At 36.8% G+C, this 27,791-nt stretch overlaps 1 protein-coding gene across 6 annotated transcripts in view; it reads right to left on the minus strand.

Annotated features, from left to right (window-relative positions):
* The window catches only part of CCDC91 (coiled-coil domain containing 91), a gene marked incomplete at both ends in the record, with an annotated part of 199,459 nt that extends 173,871 nt beyond the window's left edge, over nucleotides 1–25,588 (minus strand). For 3 of the 6 annotated variants that reach the window (XM_084255108.1, XM_084255110.1, XM_084255105.1), the window contains 5 exons: nucleotides 8,598–8,702; nucleotides 9,378–9,581; nucleotides 10,473–10,624; nucleotides 23,084–23,162; nucleotides 25,559–25,588. In XM_084255108.1, coding sequence (XP_084111234.1) covers nucleotides 8,598–8,702; nucleotides 9,378–9,581; nucleotides 10,473–10,624; nucleotides 23,084–23,162; nucleotides 25,559–25,588 — 570 coding nt within the window. Of the gene's footprint in view, nucleotides 1–8,597; nucleotides 8,703–9,377; nucleotides 9,582–10,472; nucleotides 10,625–11,490; nucleotides 11,510–23,083; nucleotides 23,163–25,558 lie in introns of those variants that run through there. The other 3 variants (XM_084255107.1, XM_084255106.1, XM_084255109.1) reach the window with 3 other exon arrangements.
* Nucleotides 25,589–27,791: the final 2,203 nt, after the last annotated feature.

Below are 27,791 nucleotides of genomic sequence, written 5' to 3' on the forward strand. Positions count from 1 at the left end.
CTTACATAAGAGGACCTTGCAACTGGTCCTCACATAGGGTGGAGATGGCACAGCCAACAAGCTCTCTGGTGTTCCTGAGCTCCCAAAATCTAATTACTTCCCATAGGCCCATTCCAAATACCATCACAGTGAGGATTAGAGCTTCAAGACAGGCATTTGGGAAGGGACACATTGGATTCCTAGCACCCACAGGCCATTCATCTCAAGTCAGCCAAACCACACCTGCTTTCTATGAGCTGGGCACTCTTTAGGAAGCTGGTAGTTATTAAATGAGACAGGAAAGGTCTCCCTCCAGGACCGACATTCTGGAGAAGGCAGTAAGAGCCAAACGATACATACATGAAGAAATGGGATTCCGCTAACTGCTCTGAAGAAAATAAAATGGAGTTAAAGTAGAAGTTTCGGGGAGGGGGATTCAGGCTTTACTTAAAGCACCTTAGCTAAATCATGCAGATGATGAAGCAGTGAAAAGGCTGAGTCAATCACAATTTCCTCTAGTCATATTGCCAGTTTTGTATTTAGACTACTCTTTTCTGTATTGTTAAAGCATTTCTGATACAGATTCTTCTCAAAATCACAGTATTTTTTTCCCTCAGAGAGAAGATATGAAGACATACCCTTGACTAATGAGCATTCAAAGAGGAAGTAGCAAACATCCCTCAGCCACCTCTACCCGCATTCAATGTCTCCACCTGAAAAAGTCTACAACAGAAACCCCATCAGACAAATACATAGGAGACACAAACGCTGGGAGCCACATAACAGTGCCCCAGAAATTCTCTGATTGTGAGGCTTTGGCTGGGTCTTACTCAACATTCACTTCTGGCTACTGTTGAGTGTAACTGTACACTTTCTCCTCTGCCCTACGCTGGACTGTCCAGCTGAGAGATAAACTATGAAGCCATGACATACCTACCTAATAAAGTACACTTGAAAAGAAAGTGGATTTTAGAAGAATTCACTTCAAACCAGTTATGTCATTTAGTGCTGAGGTCTGTGGCTTTGTTGGTGAATGGCTGAGGTCAGAGCCTGACCTCGGATAAGTAGGGAAATACAATAAATACATCCCTTGGAGACTAAATGAGAGGATTCAAAAACAAGCTCACCCCAGCACTGAGTAAAAATGAGACTGCCAAATTTGAAGCCCATGTCCCTATTTTTTTGGCAATACCAATCTGTGCCAAACAAAATCAACAACAAAACTATCTCTAAGCATTTCTCAAAAACGCTGTTGGTACAAAAAAAAAATCTGTATACATTCTAGAAATCCTCCCCTTCTGTACCCAGAATAAGTGTCCTAAAAACAATTCTCTAGCTTTCTGAAATATGATCACATAAGCCTTATACAACATTGTCCATGAGTGGTTATGTGTGATCTAATGTTGAAGGAAAAATTGGCTATGAAATCAGTATCTAGGGCCTCCCCTGTGGCACAACGGGTTGAGAACCCCGCTGTGAAGCTGTCCACAGCCTCTGCATCACAGATTGGATTCCTGGCCAGCCAGGGAAAAACCTACATAGTGCAGCAGACCCCTCCTGCCCTGCCCTCCCCTCAGCAGTGTCTTTGGTCCATCTGCCTGTTCTGCTCCTCACTCTGTCTCTGGCGAATTCTCTCACCCTCCCATGCCTCTGACCTGTACCCCAGTTCTTGTATAAATAAACCTTAAAAAGAAAAAAAAAATCAGCATCTATCTTGAATCACTCAAATTAAAAATGAATAAGAAATTTAAGACCAAATGAATCACATCATGAATACTTATGTATCTAAATTTAAGCTGGACTCTTAATGTGTTGTTTGGTATTAATTTTTATTTTCTATGGGACATATTCCTTTTAGTGAGGCCAATCTAAATTGAGGAACGACCTTAAAATTTAAAAATAGGAATAACAAGTTTAGTTCAAGCTAGTCAAAACAGTTTACCTGGCCTTTTGCTTTTTAGACATTTTACACTTCTAAATAAAGGGCTTACAGATTCTAGATATGTTGGAAAGTATCCGAAGCACAAAAATCATTTACATACTGAATCAAATCCAAGATGGGTACTTCATCAAACTTCAAGATTTCTTAATGTTATCGCTTCTGTCCCCTTAAATTCCACTATATAATCAATGATGTGTTGAAAGTCCTAGATTGGAGAGCTAGTAACAAATGCTTTAAACTCCTGTTTTATGGGAGGAAGGAAAAATATTGGCCAATATTAGCCTGAAAATTGAAAATGGTATCTTTAAATGATTTCAAATTGTTAGATTTAGTTTCAATTTTCTGAGTTGATTTTTTTTCTGCACTTGATTTTCTCAATTACCAGAACAGAATGAGAAAAATCACAATGACCTCAAAATATGGACCACTATGAAATTTTTAAAAAACTTTATCTATATTGTTTGTTCTCAAAAATATCTGATTTTTTTTACATTAAAGGGTCAATTTCTCATTACTACTATAATTTAGTAAAAATAATCAAATTTTTAAGTTATACATTTTTCCCACTAGTGAGAAAAATGGTAAAGAAATTGTTAATGTTTCTTTTAAAAGTTGCCTGTTTGGATAATAAAAATTGAGGCATACTTTCTTAATATGCTTATAATTCTGTTATTACTTAAACTGTATCCAACAAGCTAGAGTTTTTATAACAAGGTAGTTTATGCAGTTTTCATATTGAAAAAAAAGTAATTTTTGTTTTATAAAAATAATCCTCATTTTAAAAAGTTGCTAACTACATTAGGTAATAAAGATGGTAAATGAGGAGAAATAGTACAAAACTGAAATGTCTGTTGTCAAGACAGTATTCTGGGGGAAGAGATGACTTAGGTCCTTACTAGGACCATGAATTACAGTTTAACGGATTTGTTATCTGCAGACACAGATAAAAAGGCATAAATATATGTTACACATTATAAGACAGAAACTCAAATGAGTATGAGTCCCATAGGCAGGCTTATGAATACCCTCCTGCTCAGATTAGTGCCTAAGTTTTTCAGATACTTAAATAAAATGGAATGAAGCATAAGAAATTAAGAGTCTCTTGTAAATGTAAAATAGTTGACTTCCTATAAAATTGAAGATGAAAACAAAAAATAAAACAGTAATTTTTCCATGTTTTTTCAATCTCCAAACATCTCAAAGGGTACCTATAGGTACTGAGCTACACAAAAACGAAAGAGCCATCCCTTAAATTTCCTTAAGCAAGACTGAGACCTCCCATTTCCTACTAATTCCATAAAGAGCTAAGTATCCTCAGGGAAAACATACATTTAAACCCTTACTCTTACAGTTAATCCCATTTAGTAATAATTAACAGTGAGGACACTGGGGATATGGCAGAGTAGAGATATAGTTTTCAGACCTCTCAAAACTTCCCCACAAAAATACATGGAGTACTAAAAAAAAAAAAGCAGAACTCAAACTCATTTGCAATATCTATCACAAAAAGAAATGTCACAGCATCCTTGGGAAAGCCAAAATATGAACAAGAGAAACCACAAACAGTCCCAAAGGTCGGGGCTACTGAATCTGCAAGAGGAAAGAGAAAAGCAACAGGATATCAGACAGACATGAGTTGGCTCACAGTCACCGGTGAGGTCAGAGGCCCCCACCAGCACAGCAGCTGATAGGGGTCTGTCCTTATTCTCCTTTTTCTCTTATCTAAATGTTCTCTTATCTAAATGTTATCAATCACCCTTCAAGACAGGTGCACCAGCAGGGTATCACCAAGCTATGTTCTCTATGCATTTTCTTCCACATTCTCTTCTGAGCAGGACTGCAGCCACGTCTTGGACCACCAGGATGTGAGAGCTGGCCAATTCCTCCCAGGCTAGGTCATCAAACCAATGCCAGGGCAGGAAGGCACTGACCACACCTATCCTTAACCAAAGGCCACAACACACAATTCTCACAGCAGCCCCAGCAAAGGACCCTACTACCCAACCTGAGAGGAATTCACTTTAAAGCAGCACACACCTCAGTCCACTGTGCTCCTCCTTCCCTCCATCCCTCTGATCCCTCCTCCGCCTCCTCCTCTGCAGGATGTCTCTGATTTATAATTGTCTGTTTTTGCTTTGTTGCATTTTGTACTATTATTATTTTTTTACACTGATGTCTTATTTGGTTCCCCTATATTCCTGCTATAAGTGAAACCATCTGTTATTTTTCTTTTTCCTTCTGGCTTATTTCACAGGGGATTGAGGTGATGGTGCACAGGTGCATTGGTGAAGGAAACTCTATGGGGACTACACCTGAGGGGATGGGGGAGGCAAATATTGTTAAAAATGAACAATGATGTAAAAAATTTAAAAATTATTAAAAAATAAATTATCAAAGCAGGGGGAAAAAAAGCCAGCACACACATATATGGAGACTACACAGTGAAACCAGCAGCAGAACACAGGCAGTAACCTAAAGCCATATGAATCCACTTCAAAGTCCTTCACATTTTCACAAGTGTTTGTATTAAATTCTCAACACAATAGTCCAAACATTATAACCCACAGGTGGTTCAATCAGAAATAGCATTCAGAAGAATAGGTCTAGTCCTTAAAAAGTTTAGAGATAAAATTCCCCCAGTTAGTCACATCATCCCACACCGACAACCAGCAGAGAGCGATAAGTAACCGCTGAGTCTGTTCACTAAATTTGACTTCACAGCAGCAGTAGGAGATGTGGGGTCTGCTCAGCTGCCCTGCTGGCTGCTTCAGTGCTGGTGACAGGTGGTGTGGGATCAGAGAAAGGAGAAAAGAGCCTGGAAGCCAGCAATAAGGATAGGGGTCTCTATTCGGGTTTTGCGGAAAGTCCTTTCAACAGCTGCCTCTCTTACAAGTGGCATGACTCACCTCTCTTCCTCTGGGTAGTCCACACACCCTGCCCAGAACAGGAAAAGGAGCGGAGGTGCACGGCCCTATTGTGCTAGAGGTTCACAGTATTCGCTATTTCCTCCTGTTAAGGGCACATTCACACCCTCCACCTATCCTGCTAATCAGATGAGATCACATAAAACAATACTGCTAGCATTCTCCCTGACACTGAATGCTATTTTTTTTTAAGTTTGTTTAAAGGTTTTATAAATGTTCCATTTGTTAATTATTCTTTCTTGGGCCAGGCTAAAATCTAGACAGAGGCACACCCAGTATTGGCCTATTTGTAGGTCGATTTCTTTATAAAAGTGAAAATTCAAAGTCCTTTATTTTGAGATCACTAGATTACTTGGATTTTTCATGGGGATGCGTATGCATGACTTTTTTTCTTTTTCTGTTTGTCCATGTTTTCCACAATGAATATATAGTATCCTTATAAATACATAAGCATACTAACATTGTTAAGGTAGTTTCTCAACTATTTTAATCTAGTTTTATCAGTACTCTTTCATATTCCTAAAATTTTGTTTTCTAGAATAACATAGAAAGGTGGACATCAACATTCTTGTCAACAGAAATGGCAGAAAAGACAACATTTTTTTAAGCTCCATAATTATCTGGAAGACCTATGTGTTATACATACCTTAAAATATAAGATGCATGCCTAGCCATATTCTACAGAAAACATATAACTATATTGACTTTCAATTATCTGAAGGATAAATCACCATTTAAAAAAAAAAAAAACTCTCGCTTTTGTTAATGTCTCATCCTACATTTATTATTAAATGGTCTCCTATAACATTCAGAAATTTAATCATTTCTCCTATTCCTAAGAAATGATTTGATAAAACTAACTTTGTAGTAGGTTGAAAAAAGGCTCCATACCCAGAAGAAAATGGATTATAGAAAAACGATCAAATAGCGAAGCTCAAGATTTTCTAAACTCTTGATGAGTCAGGTAGAGACAAGTACTAGGGGGAAGGAGAAGCACAAGGGGTGGGTGGTGTCCAATGAATGCTGAGCTTGCAACCAAGTTTTTTTGTATATCGTGGTCAAGGAAAGCCCTCATGAGAAGGTGGCGTCTGAGCAGGTATCTGAGGGGAGAAGGTTCAGAGAGTTGTTTATACAAAGTTAAAATGTGCCTTCCTGTGGCACAAGGGTTAAAGACAGCACTCTCAAGCTGTCTTGAGAGTTGCCAGCCACTGCAGCAGAGTCCGATCCCTGGTCAAGAAGCTGACCCACATGGTGCAGCAGACCTCTCCTGTCTTACCCACTGCTCCCCTGAGTAGTCATTTCAGTAGATCCACCTGTTCTGCTCCCCACTCTGTTTCTGGTGAATCCTCTCACCCCCCCCCCCGCCTTCTAGCTTACATCCCAGTTCTTAAACGCATAAATAAATCTTTAACAATAAATAAATAAAATGTGACTCATATAAACTGAAGAGACACAAAATTTTATTCTACTCATTCATTGATAAATGGATCATTTATGTTAACACTGAGTAAATCACAGGGGCACACCGGTTCAAAGACCATCTGAAGAGAAAATTTCAATAACAGTGTTAGAATAGGGAAGAGTGCTAGGCTATAGACTAGTGACTGTCTGACAGAGCAGTAAGTAGGATCCTTAGAGATTATCTTTTCTAACAATAATTATTTGCTTATCTTCTAGGATAGAAATTAATTAACATGTGATGTCAACACATCTGAGAAATTTGATCAACAATAAACAGTGAGTCAATAAAGCACATTCTGCGATAAAAATTCTTGGGTGGAACTGCACAATGTCCCCGATAGGTCACTGAAAGGACACACAGCTCACCCTTTTCCTTATTTTCAAGCTTTACATACTCTTTTTTTCACACAGGTGTTTGGAGACAGAGCATTCTCACCCTTTTTCCACCACAATAACCAAGGAATACACTCTCAACATTATCTCTACATGAGCTGCCACATCTGGTGTAAGGACACAGCTACAGGTGAGCTAGAAATGCCAAAAAACTTGAAAACATGCACAGGGAGAAAGAGAACCAAAGTTAGGTCATGGTCTAATTTGTCTTTTTAAAACACAACTCTGCCTGCTGACATAGACTCATGAGGGAGAAGAATAAGGGTGGAAGCTAGAAGACTACTTAGGAGGCCAGTGCAATGACCAAGATACACAGATGGGGAATACAGAGCTTGTCAGATGAAAACAGTGCTCAGGAGGAAAACAGGGCAGGACACAGGAAGGCGGAGGGGATGTCCACATCCGTGGGTCTCTCTCACAAGGCACTGGTCGCAGGCAAACACAGAAAATCAGGGAAGTGTTACGGACATGGGGATAAAGAAAATGATGGAGGAGAAAGGCAGGGAAAGGTCAGTGAGAAGGGTTATGAGAGAACACAGGGCTGTGAAACTATTTTAAGGACCTACTTGGTTTTTAGTTTGGGCGAGGTGAGAAACCACTGAAGGTTTCAGAGCAGAAAAATGACATGGTCAGCTTAAAGTACTAAACAGATCACAGTGGCTGCAAGGTGGAGCATGGTCTGTAAGCAGGCAATGACAGAAGTGAAAAAATGAGTTAGCGCTTACTTCAGTATTCCAGAGAAAAGCAATGAGGGCCTAGAGTAGGTGGGTGGCAGTGATGGTGACGACCACCAGTTAAACCTGGGCATTTCTAAGGTCAAGCAAACGGGTTTTGCTAAGCAGCAGATGTGGGGTAGCTACAAAAAAGAAGATAAGTGGGGGTCAGTCTCAGCAACAAGATTGAGTTGCCACCTACTGGAGTGGGCAAGACAGCAGAAGAAACAAGCTTATAAGAAGATACCTGCACCTCTGTGTTTATTGCAGCACTATTTCAATAGCTAAGATATGGGAACAAGCCAGATGCCCAAAAATAGAATGACTGGATCAAGACGATGTGTTTTATGTATATACACACACACACACACACACACATATATACACACACACACATACACACACACACAATGGAATATTATTCAGTAATCAAAAAAGATAAACTAATGCCATTCACAGCAACATGGATGGAGCTAGAAGGGATTAGTTTCAGCAAAATAAGCTGGAAGAAAAAAAAAATCAGATGATTTCACTTATAGGAGGAATATAGAAGAACCAAATATGGGATAAGGAAAAAAATAATAACATTAATTTTTTAAAAATTAGCAGGCAACTATAAATCAGAGATATTTTGCAAGGGAGGGGGAGGCAGAGGGATCAAAACAGGGGAGGAAAGAGCACGAGGGACTACGGTGACGGTACACAGGTGAATTGGTGGTGGGAATTTCATGGGGACTACACCTGAGAGGAGAAAGTATGCAATGCACAAAAATGAACATTGATGTAAAAAATATATATAACTTTTAAAAAAAGATTTCAGGAAAAGAGAAGGCATTGATTACCAAGAATTTATGAAAGAGGCTAAATATTTCAGCCCGGGTTTAGAAGATTCTAAACTTTTCAAATGAAATCACAATAAGAAAAGTTAGAATGTACAATTTCCAAATTTTACCAGAAATAGTACTTCTCTCCAAATTGATACTAATGTTACTGGCTTCTCACAGACTCACACTTTTCAATGGTCTTTATCAAAGGCATCCCTGCTGGCAAGTGTCTGAAATATCAAGCTAGCATCCACTTTTTACTCATGAAGTTATTTATGATTCACTGACAGCAATTTTTGAAATTATAGTACATGTTTAGACAAAAAATCTGCATATAAAATTGTAACATGGCTGGGCTTACCTGAAGTTCTTTGTATCTATCTTGAAAAGAAATGGCCTCTTGCTCTTTTTCTTTAAGGAAATCTTTTTCTAAGACACTATGCTTTTCCATCAATGATTCCACATCCTAGAAGAAAAGCCCCAGCACAAATTTTATAATATTTAATGGCACAAAAATGCTTTAATTCTAGAAAGTATCTGGTAGGGCAACAACCTTAGGACTTTAAAAGTGCAATAGTGTTACAGATTGTTATATTCTCACTTCCAAGACAGTATCAAAAGCTAACACTAAAATTATTGAGTCCAATAAAGGAGTAAAATATCTCAACTAAGTGCAATCAACACAGTCTATCTCTACGTATAATTTCCATACATTTCTTAGGGTCTTTTTATTAGGTGTATTTGCACAGAAGGGAGAGGCAGACATAAATAATTTACTAAAACTACTGTTAAGTACTCTTTCTTGTCACATACCCCACAATGCCTCACTCCCACAGGGACTAGTCAGTCTTGCCGTAACACTTTCAATCTGCTGAGGATATGCCTGCTTTCAAAGCAAATAAAAATAAACCAGAAGGGAAGCATTAGCACTAGAGGGAAAAATCTACTGAAGGATATTCATTTACTAACAACCCAAAGGCTTTCCTAGGTGATAAGCTAATATGATTAATTTGAACCCACAACCAAGGAGGACACAGTACCTCCTTCCACTGATGAGTTTTTATTCCATTTGGGAACATATCAAAATTCCAGTACATATAATCCAAAAACTTATTTTTCTTAAAGACAAATGTATATATACCTTTTTAATTCTCTGTTTTTCTTCTTCAGAAACTTTGAGCTTCATCTCCAGGCTTGAAATTTTCTGCTGAAGCTGTCTATTTGACACATTGGCTCCCAGAGGCTCAGAATCATCCACAAGAGCAATTGTTCCATTACTTTTCTCATCGGTTAAACCCAATGGAAAAAGTGAGATATCCAGATGAGTATGTGTTGATTGCTGCATCTAGACCACATAAAAAAAAATACACAAGAGGGGAAAGTTTACACTGTACCAATAATGAAAACATCCAAAGAGCACCAGAAACCGCATTTGGAATTAGGTTGTAGCAAAGGTTCCGGAATTATTTCCCCCTTTAAGTAAAACAACTGAAGACCTCAAGCTGTTACAACAACCTGATCTTTGCAGTAAGAAACAAAATTTCCCCTAAAGTTTGAAGTCTAACTCTTATTTTGCAAGCCAAGTACTAAAAAGCTTAAAACTTTATCTTATGTTTGAAAGTATACCAGATGCTCACCAGTTCTCTAATTTACACACACACAACCCCACCATGGTTTTTTCATATTGTAAATCATGAACAAGAATTTGAAATGTCTCAGTAAGCTGTGACTCGTCATCCTACTCCACGACAGGTAACAGGTGACTGCAGACCCACCCCCTGTTCCTCTGCACTATGTTGCCAAGCACAACACTTGGCTAGGTAAATGCCTCAACAGATCTCAACACTCCTGTCTCCTTGGACTTTAATCCAAAATTGGAATGAATGATCTAATACCTGAAAACCTGCTAAGTTTCCCTGAAAAGAGAAATTATTACTATTTTTGTAATTATTTTTCTTTTTGAAGTTAAAGATCTGAAGTGCAAAGCTAAGCCAACTTTAACAAATGAGACACTCACACTAATTTTTTATAATTAAAGCTACTTAAATAACTTGCAACTGTGCCATAAAACACATTTATCAGCTTTGGAACCGTAGATAAAGCCTCAGAGTTAGAATACCTATAGAAACATTTCTTTCATAAAATAAGGAAACAAAGAAGTCAGAAAAGCTTCAATTAAATCCATGCAATCCTTTTTTAAGTATGCAATTTCCTGTAATAGTGCACTGGTCTTTACCTGTGCTGCAGGGACAGGCTGACTGACAATGTTGTTGTCTGCATGTGTGTTCTCTGGTGATGAGATGGACTCAGAGAGGCAGCCAACTGGAGAAGAGGTGTGGTCATGGTCCAGGACAATCTCAGAAACTGGGGAGAGATGGACACCCGAGACTAAAGGAAAATAAACAAACAAGGGTAGGGTTGTTAATGAGAAAACAGAACAGGTTGATGGAGAGAGAAGACAGAGAGATAACAGGAATAGGGTAAGGGACATAAAAAACAGTAATACTGAAAATAAAGGTTCTAGGACTATTCCTCAGGGACCATTACCTAAAATCTAAATTTAACATGACATTTCTGGGAAACATCCAGGCAAAGAAATCAATTTTATAAAACAAAACAACTTAATAATGTCTTAGTGCTTATACACTAACACTGCCACTTAAAGCACATTTCCAACTCAGAAAAGGGATCTGATCTCTCCTATCTATTCATTCAGTGGAGAAAGTGCACCTTGTGCCTGCAAGAGCCACACACAGGCACCGGGCACTAAGGGGAGAGCAGTGAGCAGATGAATGCACACACTCAGAGGCCGTTGACCTAGGAGTCAAGACAAACTCACTAAAAATTATCACAATAGTAAGAGCTAATAGGAAAGAACAATGACCTTGAATAACTAATCCAGCTGTCTATTCATTCACTTCTTTTGCAACAAACCCAAAAGATTTTCCATGTTAAAATACATTTTAGTTTGCTGAACTGCTTATACAAAACATAGTAGTGAAATATGTTTCTGTATAACACAGTATCAGAATGTGATGAGGGTTCAACTACAAAGTCCATGAAAGGAAAGTCAATGGCCGGGCAAGAAATCAGACAAAAATATGGATAAGGGCAAAATAAACAGGCTATATTTATAATTATTTTCAAACATTCTTTCTAAAAATGTCCATATGATATGTCTTAAAAGTTTAAGAGGAGTAATAACTAAATCATTTTTAGCATTTACACATATTCACTTTCTAAATGATAAAGACCTTTATTCCACATTGGCATCAGTAGCAACATCAGCGAAGTCCTATTATAAATTCTGGAAGGCAGTTCACAATGGAAAAGGAATTTTTCCCTGAAGAAAGACATTTACAAGGTCATTAGGATTTAATAAACTAAAAAATAATATTTTATGATTGGTAGCCTATGGGATCATCTCATTAGCTTAATACACTTTCACTGTGTGGCTCCTGTATCTTTAAGACACTACATGCCACACAAAGTAATCCTCTCCTTGAAACTCACCTTGGTGCCTCACCTCCAGTCTCTCTTAGACATCTTCCTAACATCGTCACTTCTCTTTGCCTACTCCAAGTAAAAACTCATTGCTTCCTACATCCTCTGGTCTTCCAATGTTCAGAACAAGCTCACTGCCTTCAAAATCCATTATTTACGTGATCACTTATAAACTAAAGACACCTAAATTCACATCTCACACAAACTGCTCTGCAGACCTCCATGTCCACATTCTCTGCTAAGTACCAGCCAGTTCCATTTACCTGTCTAATCGGTAAAGCAAACTTACCCATCATCTTATATAAACCTGCTTGGCTTCAAGCTGTCCATTTTAGTTAACAGTATCACAATGAACTCTTTGCCCAAATCAGAAATGACACCACTATGTGCCTGCTTCATTCCAGTCATGCCAGTTAAGCGCTCTCTGATTATGCCATACACTTCAAAACCTCTGTGACCTCATAATATTACTTCCCCACTAAAAGCCATAGCTGTGGAGTCAGAAATGGATTCAAATTTCAACAATAGTAATTTATTTATCAAATAGACTGGCAAATTACCCAAACTCCTAAGTCACAGTGACCTCTTCTGAAAACGAGAAAATACAAACAGTGTGATACAACTTAAATTACATAACGTATACAAATCACTTAGCTGTGGCCTCAGCATAAGAACAAAGAGAACAGTAAAGAAATATTAAGAGGAAGAAGAGGAATAGGAAGAGAATGAGAAGGTAAAGTGAATGTGATAAAATGGTAATAACAACAAAGAGAATGAAAGGTTTATTGGAATTAATTTTCCATATCTTGCAGGTTTTTTGTTAAGTCAAAATAAGGTTAAAGAGCAAAAAGGGAAAATATTTAATAAAAAAGAAACAAGAAATACAAAAAAAACTACTCTTAAAGGGAAAAATAACTGGCCTCCACAATCGACTTTTCTACACAAAACTGCTGAGTACAGACTTGGCATTGCTGAGCACTCCTATCAGTCTGCATGTTACAGTGAGAACAGACTAAACACCCATTGAGAGTCCAAAGGTTAAGTGCAATGGAGCCTAATTAAACTTTAGAGCATCTCATATCAGCAAAAGCACAACAACCATGGAAAGGGCAGCAACATCAGAAACACACATATGCTGCTGAAGGGAGAGAACCTATGCCCCACACATATACAGGGTTGTAAACCAGTGTAACCTCAGTAAAAACAAGTGCACACACAAACTTGTGAATAAACCAAGAAAGAGAGAATCAAAACTGGGTGAAAAAAAGAAAATCACAGAAGAGCCTGCATGGCAAAAATGCTTAACGCCTATTTGCAAACTGTTTAGACATATATGTGCACATATACTCACTTTTTTACAAAAGCAAAGAAATGGTAATAAAAATTTCCCTCTGGGTGCAAGCACATGGACAGGACAGTAGCAGAGTACAAACAACTAGCTGTGACCTAGTTCTTCAGTTAAGTGGTGGATTCATATGTTTAATTTTAAACATGAGGAAAAAATAATCACACAAGTTTAAAAGTATAATTTTGAAGAGTTCTTGTTGCAGTGCTCTTTCTAGTTGCAGTCCTCGAATCCCGGGGGCTACACTATCCCACCATTCAAAACTTGCTCTGTGTCAATCAGATAGGAAAAAAACTAACTCAAACTAGACAGCACTAAGGGCCAAATAGTTTATTCAAAGAGGTGATTCTTTTGTGAGAAGATGTCAAAATTAGCCTTTCTGACATCCTGCTAATCACATGAACACATTCCTGAGGAAAGCTGAACCTAAAATGTCTAGAACGTATGTTTTTCCTTCATTGTATTAATTTGTCAGTCCTGTATGTAATTATATCTCTTGGGGGCACACCACCATAGGTGCACATGCTCCCCATGCGAATTTTTAACTTACAACCAGTGGAATTTTCAGAGACTTAATTTTGTATTATGAATATTTACTAAATATATCAGAATCTACATTCTATTTTAAAAATGAAATGAGAAAATAAATGAGTAGTGCTCTGAAAGAAAAGAGAACATAAAAATGTACTAACCTGTAAGGAGAAACTAGTTTTTGTGATTCTCTGATCATTAATTGCCTATTATCTTTATTTGAAAGATATTCATAGAGGTAAAAATTGTTTATTTTTCTGTTCTTCTACCCAACAGGCCACCCATAATCCTGCATATAAATTTTTAAAAGAATCCCTGTATTATCTTTTAGTCACTCAACGTAAGTCACAGCTATATATAGTAAGACCAGTTATTACCTAACAGACAGAATTTTTTTACAGACAATCTCAGGTTGTGAATGCAATATTTCAGTCTAAATTAAACTGTAACACCAGAGTTCATTTTAAGCATGAAGGTTAAGTGAGTGTTGATGGTATTGTGGTGAGCACAGCTGCCTTTCAAACATGAGAGGTATATTAAGGGAGGAAAGTGGGAGAGCAGAAAAATGGGCAAGTAATGTATAGTCATTTTAAATGTTTTGACATATAAATTATAATTATCTGAAATTATAATGGACTTCTCTGAAATTATGACCCTTTATTTTCACTCAACTTTACAATATTATGGGGAAAAAAGCCCACTTAAGTGTTGTACTACTATGACTATTTGCATAAATGGAGATAAAACCAGAAAGAGTTATGTACTCTCTGTTCTGGTTTGTACATAGAATTTCCAAAGGCAAAAAGCTGCTCATATCAGAATGCTTTTTGAGACAAAGCTTTTTTTAGGAATAAATTAACATGTTTGGAGGGTTGACTAGATTCAAAAAGCACTTATTTGGAAAATCATATTCTTTTTATATTCCCAAACAGGCTAATAAAAGTACACAAAAGCAAGTCCCACAAAGGAAGATATGTCATCCTATTTTAGGTCAGGTCGAACTACTCAGACTAACGTGTGTGTGTGTGTGTGTGTGTGTGTGTGTGTGTGTAAAGAGAGAGAAAGAGTGAATAATATGTGCTAGGTGAATGAGTCTTCACCTTCTAACAGATTCTTCTGAAAGTATAAAGCAGCTATGAATTTTTCTTGGTGGCAAAGTACATATACTAATGCATACTGAATTCTGTGTACAACATGAGGGGCTGCTGGATGTCAAATCTAGAAGGCTTTAAAAAAAAAGATAAAAGGTTTCCCATAACATACAAAGAAATTATTATAACTCATAATAGAAGACACAGAAAATTAAATACAAAGGAGAAAGGGATGGCAACTATCTTTATGCAAGACTTCACAAAGGACAAGATCCCTAGGTAGACTTAAAATGTAGCAAACCTTGCCAGATAAAGGAAAAAACAAGAGAAAGAGGAAAATTAATATCTAAATAGTACCAACTCAGACAGAGATATGTGATTTTTTACATCGATATTATCATTTTAATGTGTACACTACCTATCAAGCAGATGAATACATAGCTGTAGAGAGTATATAATTATATGTGTGTGCTCATACTTGACTCCACAAGCACTTCCTCTCAGCAGGTAAGGAAACACATACTTGAAAGACTAAATGACTCAGCCAAGGTTACAAAGCATTTAATGGAGAAGCTGGGATTCCTTCCCAAGATGGTGTAAGTCTTACTAGGACTTTTTAGGACAAACAGGACAGCATAAGCATAATAAGGCACATGAGCCAAAAGCCACAGAACATGCTTAGGGAACAAGTGCTTACAATGAAGAAACATGGTGAACAGAGGTCCCAGGGTCACCAATGAAGCGGAAGAACAGTGATTGAGCTAGCTGGCTTATGCACATGAGGGAACTGTGATTTTATTCATTAAGTAAAGAAATATGTGTGTAGGGCCTCCCTGGTGGCACAGGTGGTTGAGCGCCACACTGTGAAGCTGTCCGCAGCCTCTGCAGCGCAGGTTCAATCCCAGCCTGCTGGTGAGGGCCCCACATGGTGCAGCAGATCTCTCCTGTCCCGCCCGCTGCTCCCCTCAGCAGTGTATTTCGTCAGTCTGCCTATTCTGTTCCCCACTCTGTCTCTGGTGAATCCTCTCACCCTCCCGTGCATCCGGCCTGTAGCCCAGTTCTTGTATAAATAAATAAAAATCTTCAAAAAAGAAAAAAAAAGAAAGAAAAGAAATATGTGTGCAGCTGAAAGCAGAAAAAGAAAGGATGTGTTATGTTCCAGACATGCTAACTGAGGCACCAACAGAACCAGGTAGGTAGAAAGAATCTGAACCTCTGAAGAAAAGCAAAAGTAAAGGCACAGACCTAGATATCCTCAACATAAAGATTTCATCAGTGAACAAAATAAAAGAGTCATGGACAGAGCCCTAGAAAACAGTACTATTTAAAAGGATGAGAGAATGAATAATAAAAAAGGATTGGAGGAAGCAAGAATGAGCCATGGGTCCATGGTGTCAACTGTCAACCTGAAAGAGAAATGTCAATGCCATAAAATAAAACATGAAATGAAACAATATTAATGGAAATGAAAGGTCACTTCTAGACTTGACAGGGACTGTGGGGGGAAGGGAAGGTTGGAGAAGTGGCAGAGGAAAGCTCAATGGAGAAGAGACATTTAAACAGAAGGATGTGATTTGAACATGCACAGATGGGGAAAAATAGCCCAGCAGGACAGCAGAATCAGAACAAAGAACCATAGCAGGAGCACAGTGCAGAAGTGAGGGAAACATCAACAGTATTAGACCATTATCAGTTAACACTAGATCCTGCAAGTTATACAAAAGAACCTAGAAGTTTTGGACTCCACTACATAAAAACTATTCTGGAACCCATGTACAGCATGAATTAGAAGCCAAAAGACCAGTTAAGATGGTGTTTATGAAGCTTAGATGAAATGAAATGTAAACCTTAACTAATTTACTGCAAGTGAAAACAAGGAGGGGTGGAAGCTTGACAGGAATAATTTGGCCAATCCTACTGAGCAATGCAATTGTATTCTGCATTTAGTAAAGTTGTATAACTCTACTGCCTAAAAGGAAATGTCATTTCAAGACAAAGCTAAAAGAAAGAGTATCTAACATACCAAAGATGAACACCCAATTAAAAAAAATCTGAAATTTTATAGAATTTTAAATTCTATAAATTTTAAAATTTATAGAACTCATGATTAACAGAAGAAATTACTTTTATGAAAAAATTACATGAAGGTAAGCTCTTCCTTACAGAAAATGTTTGAATATAGGCTTTTTAGTTCCAAAACATTTACTAATTTTAATGTCTACTTTGCATGGCCTCACGCGGCAATGTTTATATCATTGACCAAACCTGCATATGTCTTGCTGTAAGTTATGCACTTAAGAAACAAGGTTTCATTAGCCTTTCGGAAAACTAATAGGGTATCTTTAAAATTTAATTTTCCAGTAAACCTTAGCAGGTAAGTAAAACATAATTATAAGATTAAAACTTGAAAAACAAAAAGCTGAAATTTCTCTAAGTTATACATGCGATAATTACTTAATTAACTTATAAAAATATACACTATATTTTAACAGACAAATGCAGAGAAGCTTAATGTGTGGTTCTGCCATATTAGATTCTTCTTAATCTGAAAAAATAGTTTTAATGGGTATTTGCAATGAGCAAACACAATGAAAAGATGAGGGGATAAGAATAAAAAAGAAGCCAAATCTATTCCACTAAATCATATACAGTATTATGACCAATGTGCCTCAATCAAAAAAAAAGTCTTCACTACCTACCTTGAATATTATTGGCCTTTCTTTCTTTCACCCATGCACTACATATGTATGTCTGCCTACTTGTTGGAAACAATAAAAAGTATATTTTCTTAAGCCAGGAAAACATAACTCAGAAAAACAGCTTAGCAGAAATTCACAAATTGCTATCAATACCCTAGGCAATGATTCCTAATATTGCTGAGACTCTGTCTCAGCAATAATTACTTATTTATTATTTTTTTCTTCTTTTGTTGCTTTTTCTAATTCAGGTTAATAATGATAGAGTCTGAGCACAAGTTCTATCTTACGGAAAAAAGGTTTATTTTCTAGTAATAAGAAAAAATCCCTATAAAGAGTTATTCTTAAATATTTTTACTGTAATCTATGAATTCCTAAAAATCTAACCACCATCTTTTTAAAAAGGCATTCATAACCACATAGAACAAATACTGTACCATAAAATATAAGACAAAAAAAATATGGTAACCAATAATAACAAAAATATATAGAAAAGTATCATATTTAAGTACTAAAGTTGTTCCCATTACATGTGTTCTATGCTTACAGCTATGTTCTCAATTGAGCAAATGCAATGCATTAGATTAGCACTGTACAGGCTGGACCAGGAGGTGAAAATTGAGCACCAAGACTCACCTAGTGGAGGTAACTCCTATTACAGACACTATACCCAGGAAAAAATTAAAATATTAACTCATAACTCAAAAGCTGGAAACATAATTGGCTATCATTTAGCGCTTCAACTTATAGAAAAGCTGTTTCAGAGATTTTACAGTATTAGTTCACAGCAAGCAAAGCCAGAACTCCTATGCCAAGGTCAAAGACATTCGACTCTAAACCACACTATAAACCTAATCTCTGAAGTCATAACAAGTATCACTGACATATTCCCTATTATATGTATTGAATGAAGACAGGCTTGGCCGTAAATTATTGAAAATCCATGTAAAAACTAACAGATACAGAGTAGCAAGTTGCAGCTTTATAAGCTATTTTAGTAGTCACTTAACAAAAGTATCTCCAGAATGAAAGGTGAGTTAGTAACCGGGAGGAAAAACACACACACAAACACAACACACACATAAATGAAGAAACAAACAGCATTCATCTAGCAATCATCCATTCACATAATCTATATCAATATTATAAAATGATTATGCTACAATGGAAATCCACTATGTATGTCATGACCAAAAAAAAAAAAAAAAAAACTAAGGTGAATAGAAAATAAAAGGAACAGAATGCTTTTAAACGTTATCCATCTCAACTATTAAAATGCAGGTATGTGACCATATAAGTCACCTTCAGATTCCACTACAAAGAGAGTTCAAACCAATGAATTCAGTCCAGGTTTATTATTACTATGTGCAAATAACAGATTAATTTGGGGGGAGAAAAATCACAATTTTTTTCCTCAAACAACAATTTGTGCACTCAGGTTCTGAGCTCCTGTCAATGTATAACACAGATTCTGCTGGAAAAACAGGGTTAGCAAGGAGAGTAATGGGATATTAATAAAATGACCGATTTGTTGTCCTAGGTTTTCCTGGCCAGAAGAATGGAGAATGGAAAAACTGAACCATGAAATCAAAAAGGCATCTGTCTTCCAGGTTTCTCTCTGCCAATGTCTTGAGAAAAATGTTTGAACTTTCCTGTTGGCTTTGTATGCAAATAGCTCCAGATGCAAAGCAAACCACATCTAAGTTATTTGGTTCAACATCTGCTGGTCTGATTCCCATTCTTCCTTCTACAGGGCTGGCTTGTGACAGACAGTTTAGTTTGCCCTCTCTATAAGCTGTTTTGAAGGAGCTAATTTGGATTAAAGTATCTATCTGGACCACTTGTTTTTCCCTTTGATGGTCAATGCATTCTAATGTGGTCTGTGCAGTGCTAGAAGGAACTGAGAAACATATTGGAAGGGACAGTATTCAAGGTTTTGCCTCCCACCTCGCCTTCTAGACAATTTATATTTGTACTGCTGAAAGTAAAGAGTGAGCAGCCACTGCCTCTAACACAGTGCCACCCACACTGTGTACAATGGCAGCATAATGCACCCCACACAAGTGCTATCAGAGAAGGGAAGCTGAAGTTACTGACAGAAGCATGTGCCAGCAGTAACACCACATTTCACCAAACATCCTGAATTCTCACAAGGCGTCACTGAAAATGGAGTAAGGTCCATAGTCACTAGCACATAAATGTCTGATATATAGTATACATTCTCAAATATATGATAACTGAGTAGATGATTGAATGGACGAATGAACAAAAGAATTTATTTAAATAAGTCCCAAGGATTCTCAATCTTTAGGTATACTAAAGCCAAACTACTACTAACAGCCTAATGTACTTAGGTAAAAATGAAGTTTCAAAAGGGCATGGTAGGGATGAGAAATTGCAATGGAAGATAAAAGTGTGGAAATAGGAAGAAATCAAAATATCTACCTATGTCTATTCTGATATACATATACACATATTTACATGTACAAATGTACACGTGTGTATTAAAGCACATTAATTTTGAAAAGTTACTGAAATTTTATTATAAATAGTTTGTGGAAAGAATGCACTAGTGCACTTTACTTACTGACTAGCATCTTTATCAGCAGCATTGCATTGCATAAATTAGTATTTTAAAAGGTCCTACTATATAACTGATGCTGATATTCCAGTCAGATGCATGTATGCAGTTATCTGGATTCATGAACAGTATTGCAGGCTATAAATAGATACTTTGAGATGCTGATGTACTCACTGCTTCTGTGAATAGCTTCTGAGGGACCACGAGCATGAAATCTGGAAAATCACAAGGAAGGCTAAGCCCACTACTCTGGTCCTTAACAAAATCTTTCATCCTCACCTGAAGAATTCTCCTCCAGGTACTTTCAAACTTAAACTACATCTGAGTACTCTTCTTAGATTTTAAGTTGTGGTAAAACTTGGCTAATAGTCACCTCTTTTAAAAACATTTTTCCTATAGATTACAAGCATTTGGAATGTAAACAGAGAAGCAGACAAAATGAAAATTAGTCTTTTCTTACACAGAAAAGAGTCTGCTTTAGATCTCTTAAAGGTTCCCATCTTTTTGGTCCTTAGTGTGGAAATGATTAAATTGTTATGCTTATGACGTTATTTAGACATTCTGGTCTAAACAATTCCCCTTAAACTTCAATTCTTGGCCAGGTTTGCTGTCCTCCACTTCTGCAAGTCACTGAGGAAACCCACAAAGAGGCCTTTCTTCAGGTTTGATTTATTTTAAGAGAATGAGGACAAAAAAGCAAGAGTGTGTGTGTGTGTGTGTGTGTGTGTACACTAGTGGGGTTGTTTTTTAATTCTAATTTCATTAGGCTTTGAGGAACTAACCTACATAGGTACATGTAGATATGATATCATATTCACTCAGAAGAGGAAGTAGAAACAAAGGATGAACGGATGGGTGGATGGATGAATGGACAGACAGATAATAGATTGACAGACAAATAATAGATAACAGATGATAGATATTATATACATCTGTATGACACATACACACATATATACATAAAATATACAACATACAATTCTTTAATGCACAGACAAAGATTATGGAAAAAGAGACCCTATTCCTGCTTTCATACAAATAAAGTATACTTTGGCTTCAACTTCCAATTGGCTGAAACCATTTCCTTCCAAATCACTTATGACTGACCTTTCTGTCTCACATCTCACTGATCTGTATAGCCTCTAACAGCAGTGGCCACTACTCCACTGAAGCTTTCTTCTCCCTATTATGTGCTACAGTCCTAGCCACACTCGACTGACCTCTCAAGTCTTCTATTTCTTCCTTCCTCCAGCTCTCTCCATATGGACAAGTCAGTTTCTCTACTTAATCCTATACCTACAAAGCAGCAGGGATATCCCCCAGTTCAATTGTCATTATCAGTGGGAAATCTCCCAAACCAAGAATCCTAACCCCTGTCTTTCTCCTAAACTAGATACACTTGCCTAAGATAGTTGATTAAGACCCCATGCTGTCACAAACCAGTTCATTCTAAATTCTCTATTTCTTTTCTAGTAACATTCTTTCAGAACTGAGGCTTCAAACCTCAAAACAAATTTCACTGCTCCTTCACCCTTCCATCCTATCAGATAGCCCTGCTGATGAAGAACTGAGACAATCTTGCAGATGAATTTCATTTCTAAACAGATTTATCTGCATATTCCATAAAACTTTCATAGGCAATCTTTTTGTCATCTGTACAATGGAAATAGTAGAGTTGCCCCATCTAATTTATAACAAACAACTCTGACAGCAAATGAAATGCCTAAGGCATTTATAAATATTAATTACCCCAGCTCTCCTGTCAGTTACACCCTAGTCTGGTCATTCATCCAGTTATTCATTTGTCTTTCTTTAATTTTTCATTCTACAAACACTGAGGGCAGACTATAAGCCAAGAACTACATTTAGCATTTAAGACATGACAATAGATCAGAGAGACTAACTCCCCTCAAAATTAATGCCTAACGTGAAAGTCCAAATAGTGCATACATGTATGTGGGTAGGAGAGGGATAAAAAGGGGTTTTGAGGGAAGGTGCCTCAGAAAAAGAAATGCGAAAGCAAGAGAAAACGCATAATGCATACATAAGTTAGCCTGATAAGGCAGTGGGAGAGGACAGCAGTGGTAACAAGAAAATTCCAGGCAAAGGAACATCTATCAGGCCCCAAACAATAACAACCATCCTACTAGTGACATCCAATTCCCTCATTTATATCAGTGGTCCATTTTTATTTGTCCCTTCAATATCTTTCTCCACTTTCCCATCTCTGGCTATTGAAATCACAAGCAACCTTCAAAGTCTACTGAACAGTACATACACAGCCTCAAGAACATTTTCTATTAGGCATGCAAAAAACATTTGCTAAATGAGTGGATGATGAGATCATCATTCTTCCCAAATCACAAATCTGCTCCATATATCAAAATACATATATCTCACAAAAGAATTTATTTTTGTATTTAAGTTCTTGAATACGTTAATTTTAATACCTCCAATGACTTTGTTTTTTAAAAAAAAAAAACCTTCTCAAAATAATGGCAGAGATGATAAATTAGTTTTAGAATGTAAAAGACACCTTTAATGAACAAGACAACCTAAAAGATAATTTGGCACCTCACCTTCCTAAAACTAAGACAAATTAGGAAATGTAAACTGTATTTTAATTCCACAGTGTTCCTGGTATCATTTTGGGAAGTATACCTCAGTCCACCTTGCAGCACTTGTTATGCAATTCCTAGCTCACTATGAAAAACTCCTAGATGAAATCTGGAACACGCCCTCCGTCAGATAGGAAGAGAGCGGCTCGCAGTAAAAAGGCCAAAAAAGTTACAGAAGGGCCTCCCCGGTGGTGCAGTGGTTGACCGCTGGGCTGCGAAGCTGCCGGCAGCCTCTGCAGCACCAGTTCGATCCCCGGCCACGGCGAGGGTCCCACATGGCACACAGACCTCTCCTGCCACGCCCACTGCTCCCCTCAGCAGTGTACTTCGGTCCTTCTGCCTGTTCTGCTCCCCGCTCTGGCTCTGGTGAATTCTCTCGCCCTCCCGCGCTTCTGACTGTACCCAGTGCTTGTATAAATAAATAAATAAATCTTTAAAAAAAAGTTACAGAAGGAAAACACCCCATCTTGTCTAGCAGTACCTGCAGGAAAGGCAGCCCAAGGAATGGCAGGAGATGTAGCCTGGGTTTCACCATTCCCACTGTCAAAAATCTCTGCAGCCTAGAAAACAAAGGCAAAATGATTTTAGAAAATCTGAAAAGCACAAATGCTGTTTAAGCAATCAAGGCTCCCAGTGCCTTCCTCGCTGCTGCCACAGCCCAATACTCACAGCACCCCCAAGCCTCGAGCTCCATTATCTTGAAGAATTCCCTCTTTACTAAAATCTATCTCCTGCCAATGAAATTTTTATTTTCTATATCCTTAATCATTTTCACTTGTAAACTTTTTATCTTCGTGTTCCTACACATATACATTTACTCATGTATATTAAAAAAATCTCTTTTCTCTAATAGTCTAGAGACCAAGTCCTTTTCCATAAATTAGCAAAATACTAACCTAGAGATCAATCTAAAAAAATAGGATTAATTTCAACCCTTAAATAATCTACTAGATGGACTTAAAAGTATTCAATATTTAGAGAGTTCCTAAAGCTGACATTTTAAGTAAATAAGCCTTCTCATTAAACAGTTCTAAAACTAAGGGGCAGTCAATTACTGAATGCTGAGATTGTAGGTCAGAGAACAGAGTTTTCTGTCTCTTAAGTGTCGAGGCTGCAGCAAAATGACTATTGAAAATAAGAGTCACAGCTTCAATATGGAGTTTACATTGAGTTGTCAGCCAATTAGGGCAATCTACCACTGAACTGAGCGGCACAGGATACAGTAGCTACTCTGTAAACTATGTACAATGAACGTGGTTTATAGGGTCCGGCCAGAGACCTTCTATATATCTATAACAGGATGTGGAAAGGGCGAAACTTAACCACAACTAAAGTGAAACAGTTGGTTAGCATTGTATCTATGTAACATTAAAAAGGTATAGATCAGTTATATTTAAAAAAAAAAAAAGGTATAGATCAATTGAATATTAACACTGAAGTATAGTGGTTACCCTAAGGAATGTTACCCATTGTATTTTTCCTGATATAATAAGTCTAAGTCAGGCATGGTTGAAGTAAAGGACACTATGCTAAGTTTTAACTTTCAAATTACTAATAGCTCCTAAAACAAACTAAGATGATACTTAAAAGGAAGAAACTTAACCACAACTAAATTGAAACAGTTGGTTAGCACTGTATCTATGTAATATTAAAAAGGTATAGATCAATTGAATATTAACACTGAAGTATAGTGGTTACCCTAAGGAATGTTACCCACTGTATTTTTCCTGATATAGTAAGTCTAAGTCAGGCATGGTTTACATAAAGGAGACTATGCTAAGTTTTAACCTTCAAATTACTAATAGCTCCTAAAACAAACTAAGATGATACCTAAAACATGTTGTCCTCCAAATGTAAGGAATTTTAGCAAAATTTTGTTAATTTCAGTAGTGTAAATAAAACTTAACCACCCATCAAAACTAACATATTAAAGAAAACATAGAAAATATATGTATGAGCCAAACACAATCCAGTTTTAAATGAAATGCAGAAAACAAATAGGCTTGTACTCTAAATTGCTCCACAGAAACAGATGATAAAGATCAACAAAAGAGAAAATGATCCTAACATTAAAAATGCACATTATTCTTTCATGATTTTTAAAACACTGAAAATAATACTTAATATTTTATTCCTCCTATTAATGTCATATATTACACTCACTCTTTTGGACAGTCTCATTTTACCAAACCAAACTAGGTAAAAGTCTACACACACACATACACACACACACACCCAGCACTCATGCACACACACACACACACCCATCCCCACCCCCGCAGCACTCATGCTCACTTGATGTTAGTTCCAGGACGTGAGCTCAGGCGCCCTGACTCCTAATCCAGAGATTTTCCTGCAAGACTATCCTGGCTCCATAAAAATAACTGGGTTATAAAATATTGCAATAAAATGAACACACATTGAAATGGATTAAGGAAAAGACAGTGCTTCTTCAGCTAACAAGTTCCACTTACAAAGCATCCAAATCCAACCTGAGAGAATAATGTGACAATACTAATATTAATTAGCTCTCTGAGCCACCAAAAGGCCATGAAGTTAGTGCACTAAATTAGTTATTTACAGGTGTCAACACACCAACATGTGAAAGATGATCAGCAAGCATCCCTCATCTCCCAGACACTGCCCATTGGTGGTCAGGGGTTAAAACGTCCTCTTCAGGGTATCTAGTAGTAGTACTCAACTACCTTCATTTAGACCCATTCCAGAGGCTGAACCAAGTAGTACCATAATAATACATCAGTTTTCACTTTTAGAATGGATGTATTTTATTTTTCCTTTATTTCATTTTTTATTCCAGTGTAACATTAAAAATGACCAAGAAAAAAATATGAATGCTAACAGCAAATAATAAACTTTCAAAATAGTACACACCAATTTAATCCTACAATGTTAAAATAAGTAAGGAATCAAGAAAAGGTAAATCATAGCATATTACCTCAAATCCACCAAAATCATCATCATCCATTCTTCTAGCAGCACCTGAAAAAAAAATCAAAAGACACTGAAACAAGACCCCACACAAGTAATTTTTGTCAAAATACTTCCATGACCTAAATGTATATACGGTTAGATTTGTAAATTAAAACTATTTCATCTGGGTTCAGAAAAAAAAAATTTAACTACATGTGTAGGCATTTTTTAACATAAAAAAAGGACCAGTTTTTTTGACAAAATTAGCCATTCTGGCAAAATTAGCAATTTCTCTGACTTTTTCAGCAACTATGTATTTGACCATTTTATCTGGAGACGCCAGGAGTGGAAAAATATTCTTTTACATTTTAATTTGCTTTTCCCAAATTGGCACTAGGGCTCAATTCAATAATGCTTCCTGCTTTTTGCATCTATTCCTCAGTTGTCTGGCAACATCAGCACAAACTCCAGCTAAGAACAGGACTGTGGTGAATTTTTGGAAATCTGTCCCCCACCACAAAGGTTCTTCCCTCGGTTTCATGGCCGAGGTTGATTTAGATTTTCAAAATTGATCAGCATTTTTGAGCTGCGGCCACAACTTCTGGAGCATTTTGATATGTGTATTTTTAGCTGAAACTGCTTTGCACTTTTGGAAAAATGTGGAGCAAGTTACTAGGCTGATCAAGATAAATCAAGTCATGTATTCATGGGAGAGCAGGGAAGAGAAAAACACAAGGAAATAACCAGAGTTCCCCTCTTCTTTACCCTTAAAGTAAGAGACAAACAGCAGGATAATACATTGATTTCTGTCCTCTTTGTGTATCACAAAAATAAAAGAATGCCATGAGTTGGTTTTCTAGATGTTAAAAAGGAGAAGATTTTATCTAAAATGCCATGAAAGAACTAAGAAGTTTGGAAAGGTGAAACATGTAATAAGTAGGTGACCTATATTAAAATGAAAAATCTAGTGATGCTCTGGTCAATAATAACTAATTTCCTTTTCTGACTTTCAAAAGTGAGCATAGCCAACTATTGAGTATAGCCTTCTTGACCCAGTAATACAAGACAAATTTGATTACAGGAAAACAATCTTCCACAATGTCTAGGAAAATAGTGGAACAAATTAAAGCATAGGTTTAGAATTCAAGAAGCATTTTCTAAGGCATTTTGCTTTGAGTGATGAAACAACAGTGATGGACAGCCATATTTTCCCTTCTCACTGAAATTTATACTAATGCCTTCAAAAATAAAACTCTAAAAATGGTCAAAGAAAAATAAGCTGTAAAAAACAATCGAGGATTGCTTTTTTAATAAGTCAAGAAAAATTAGTTTCACAGAAATGCAGGTAATAACAAGAAAAGACAGAAAAGACATGATAAAAAGAAAAGACATTAAACTAAACAGAATATGATACTGGTATTGTTACCCATACCCATAACTTTACCATTTGATGAAAAATTCAAATCTAAGCGAGTCACCCACATACAACACTCAAAAAATATAAACCAGACTTTCAGAGACTTTTGATAGTGGTTAGTTTGAAATGGAATTTGCATTAATTTTGTGTTGCAAGTGAATAGAAATCTGTATGTGATTATATTTTTCCTGAAGAAATTATGAAAGAAGAGTGATATGGATACGGAAAATTAACCAAGTCGAACTGTAAACACCACTTTTGTCTTCTCCACATGGATCCCATGAATCTCAGGAGACCATTAAAAATATTTTTAGCATTTATAAACACTACACCCAAAAACATGGTTTCAAAAGAATGGAATTTTTAGAGTAATGCTTTTATGTGTTTTCATAAGTCACATCCCAACAAATTATGTGTAAGATGCCCGAAAATTTGAAAATAAAATAAATACCCATGTCTCACAATCATTGCAGTTTGCCCACCTGTGGCAATGAGTCAACTACCATCAGTCTCCTGGGTACTGACTTAGGTCCAAAAGAACATAGTGGTGGCCACTGAGGATTTTCATATAGCAGCGGCTTTTATGGATTAACATGCAGACTGAGTCTTCCTCTAAGCGATTTTTCAAAGAAATATTAATATATTTTAAAAATAAATGTAACCTGGGGTTCCTACCAAATAGTGCTAGAGAAATTGTCTTATTTTAAAATAATCATCTTTCTCTGAATAATTTCAAACCCTGCAACAGTTTCCTTCTGAAAATTATAAAGAGCAGGAGGAAGAAAAATTAATAATAAAAATTTGCAACCAATTTTACAATATACAAAAACTAATATTTAGT

This window comes from Talpa europaea (genome assembly GCF_964194135.1).
Source record: "Talpa europaea genome assembly, chromosome: 15".
NCBI classification, from domain to species: Eukaryota; Metazoa; Chordata; class Mammalia; order Eulipotyphla; family Talpidae; genus Talpa; species Talpa europaea.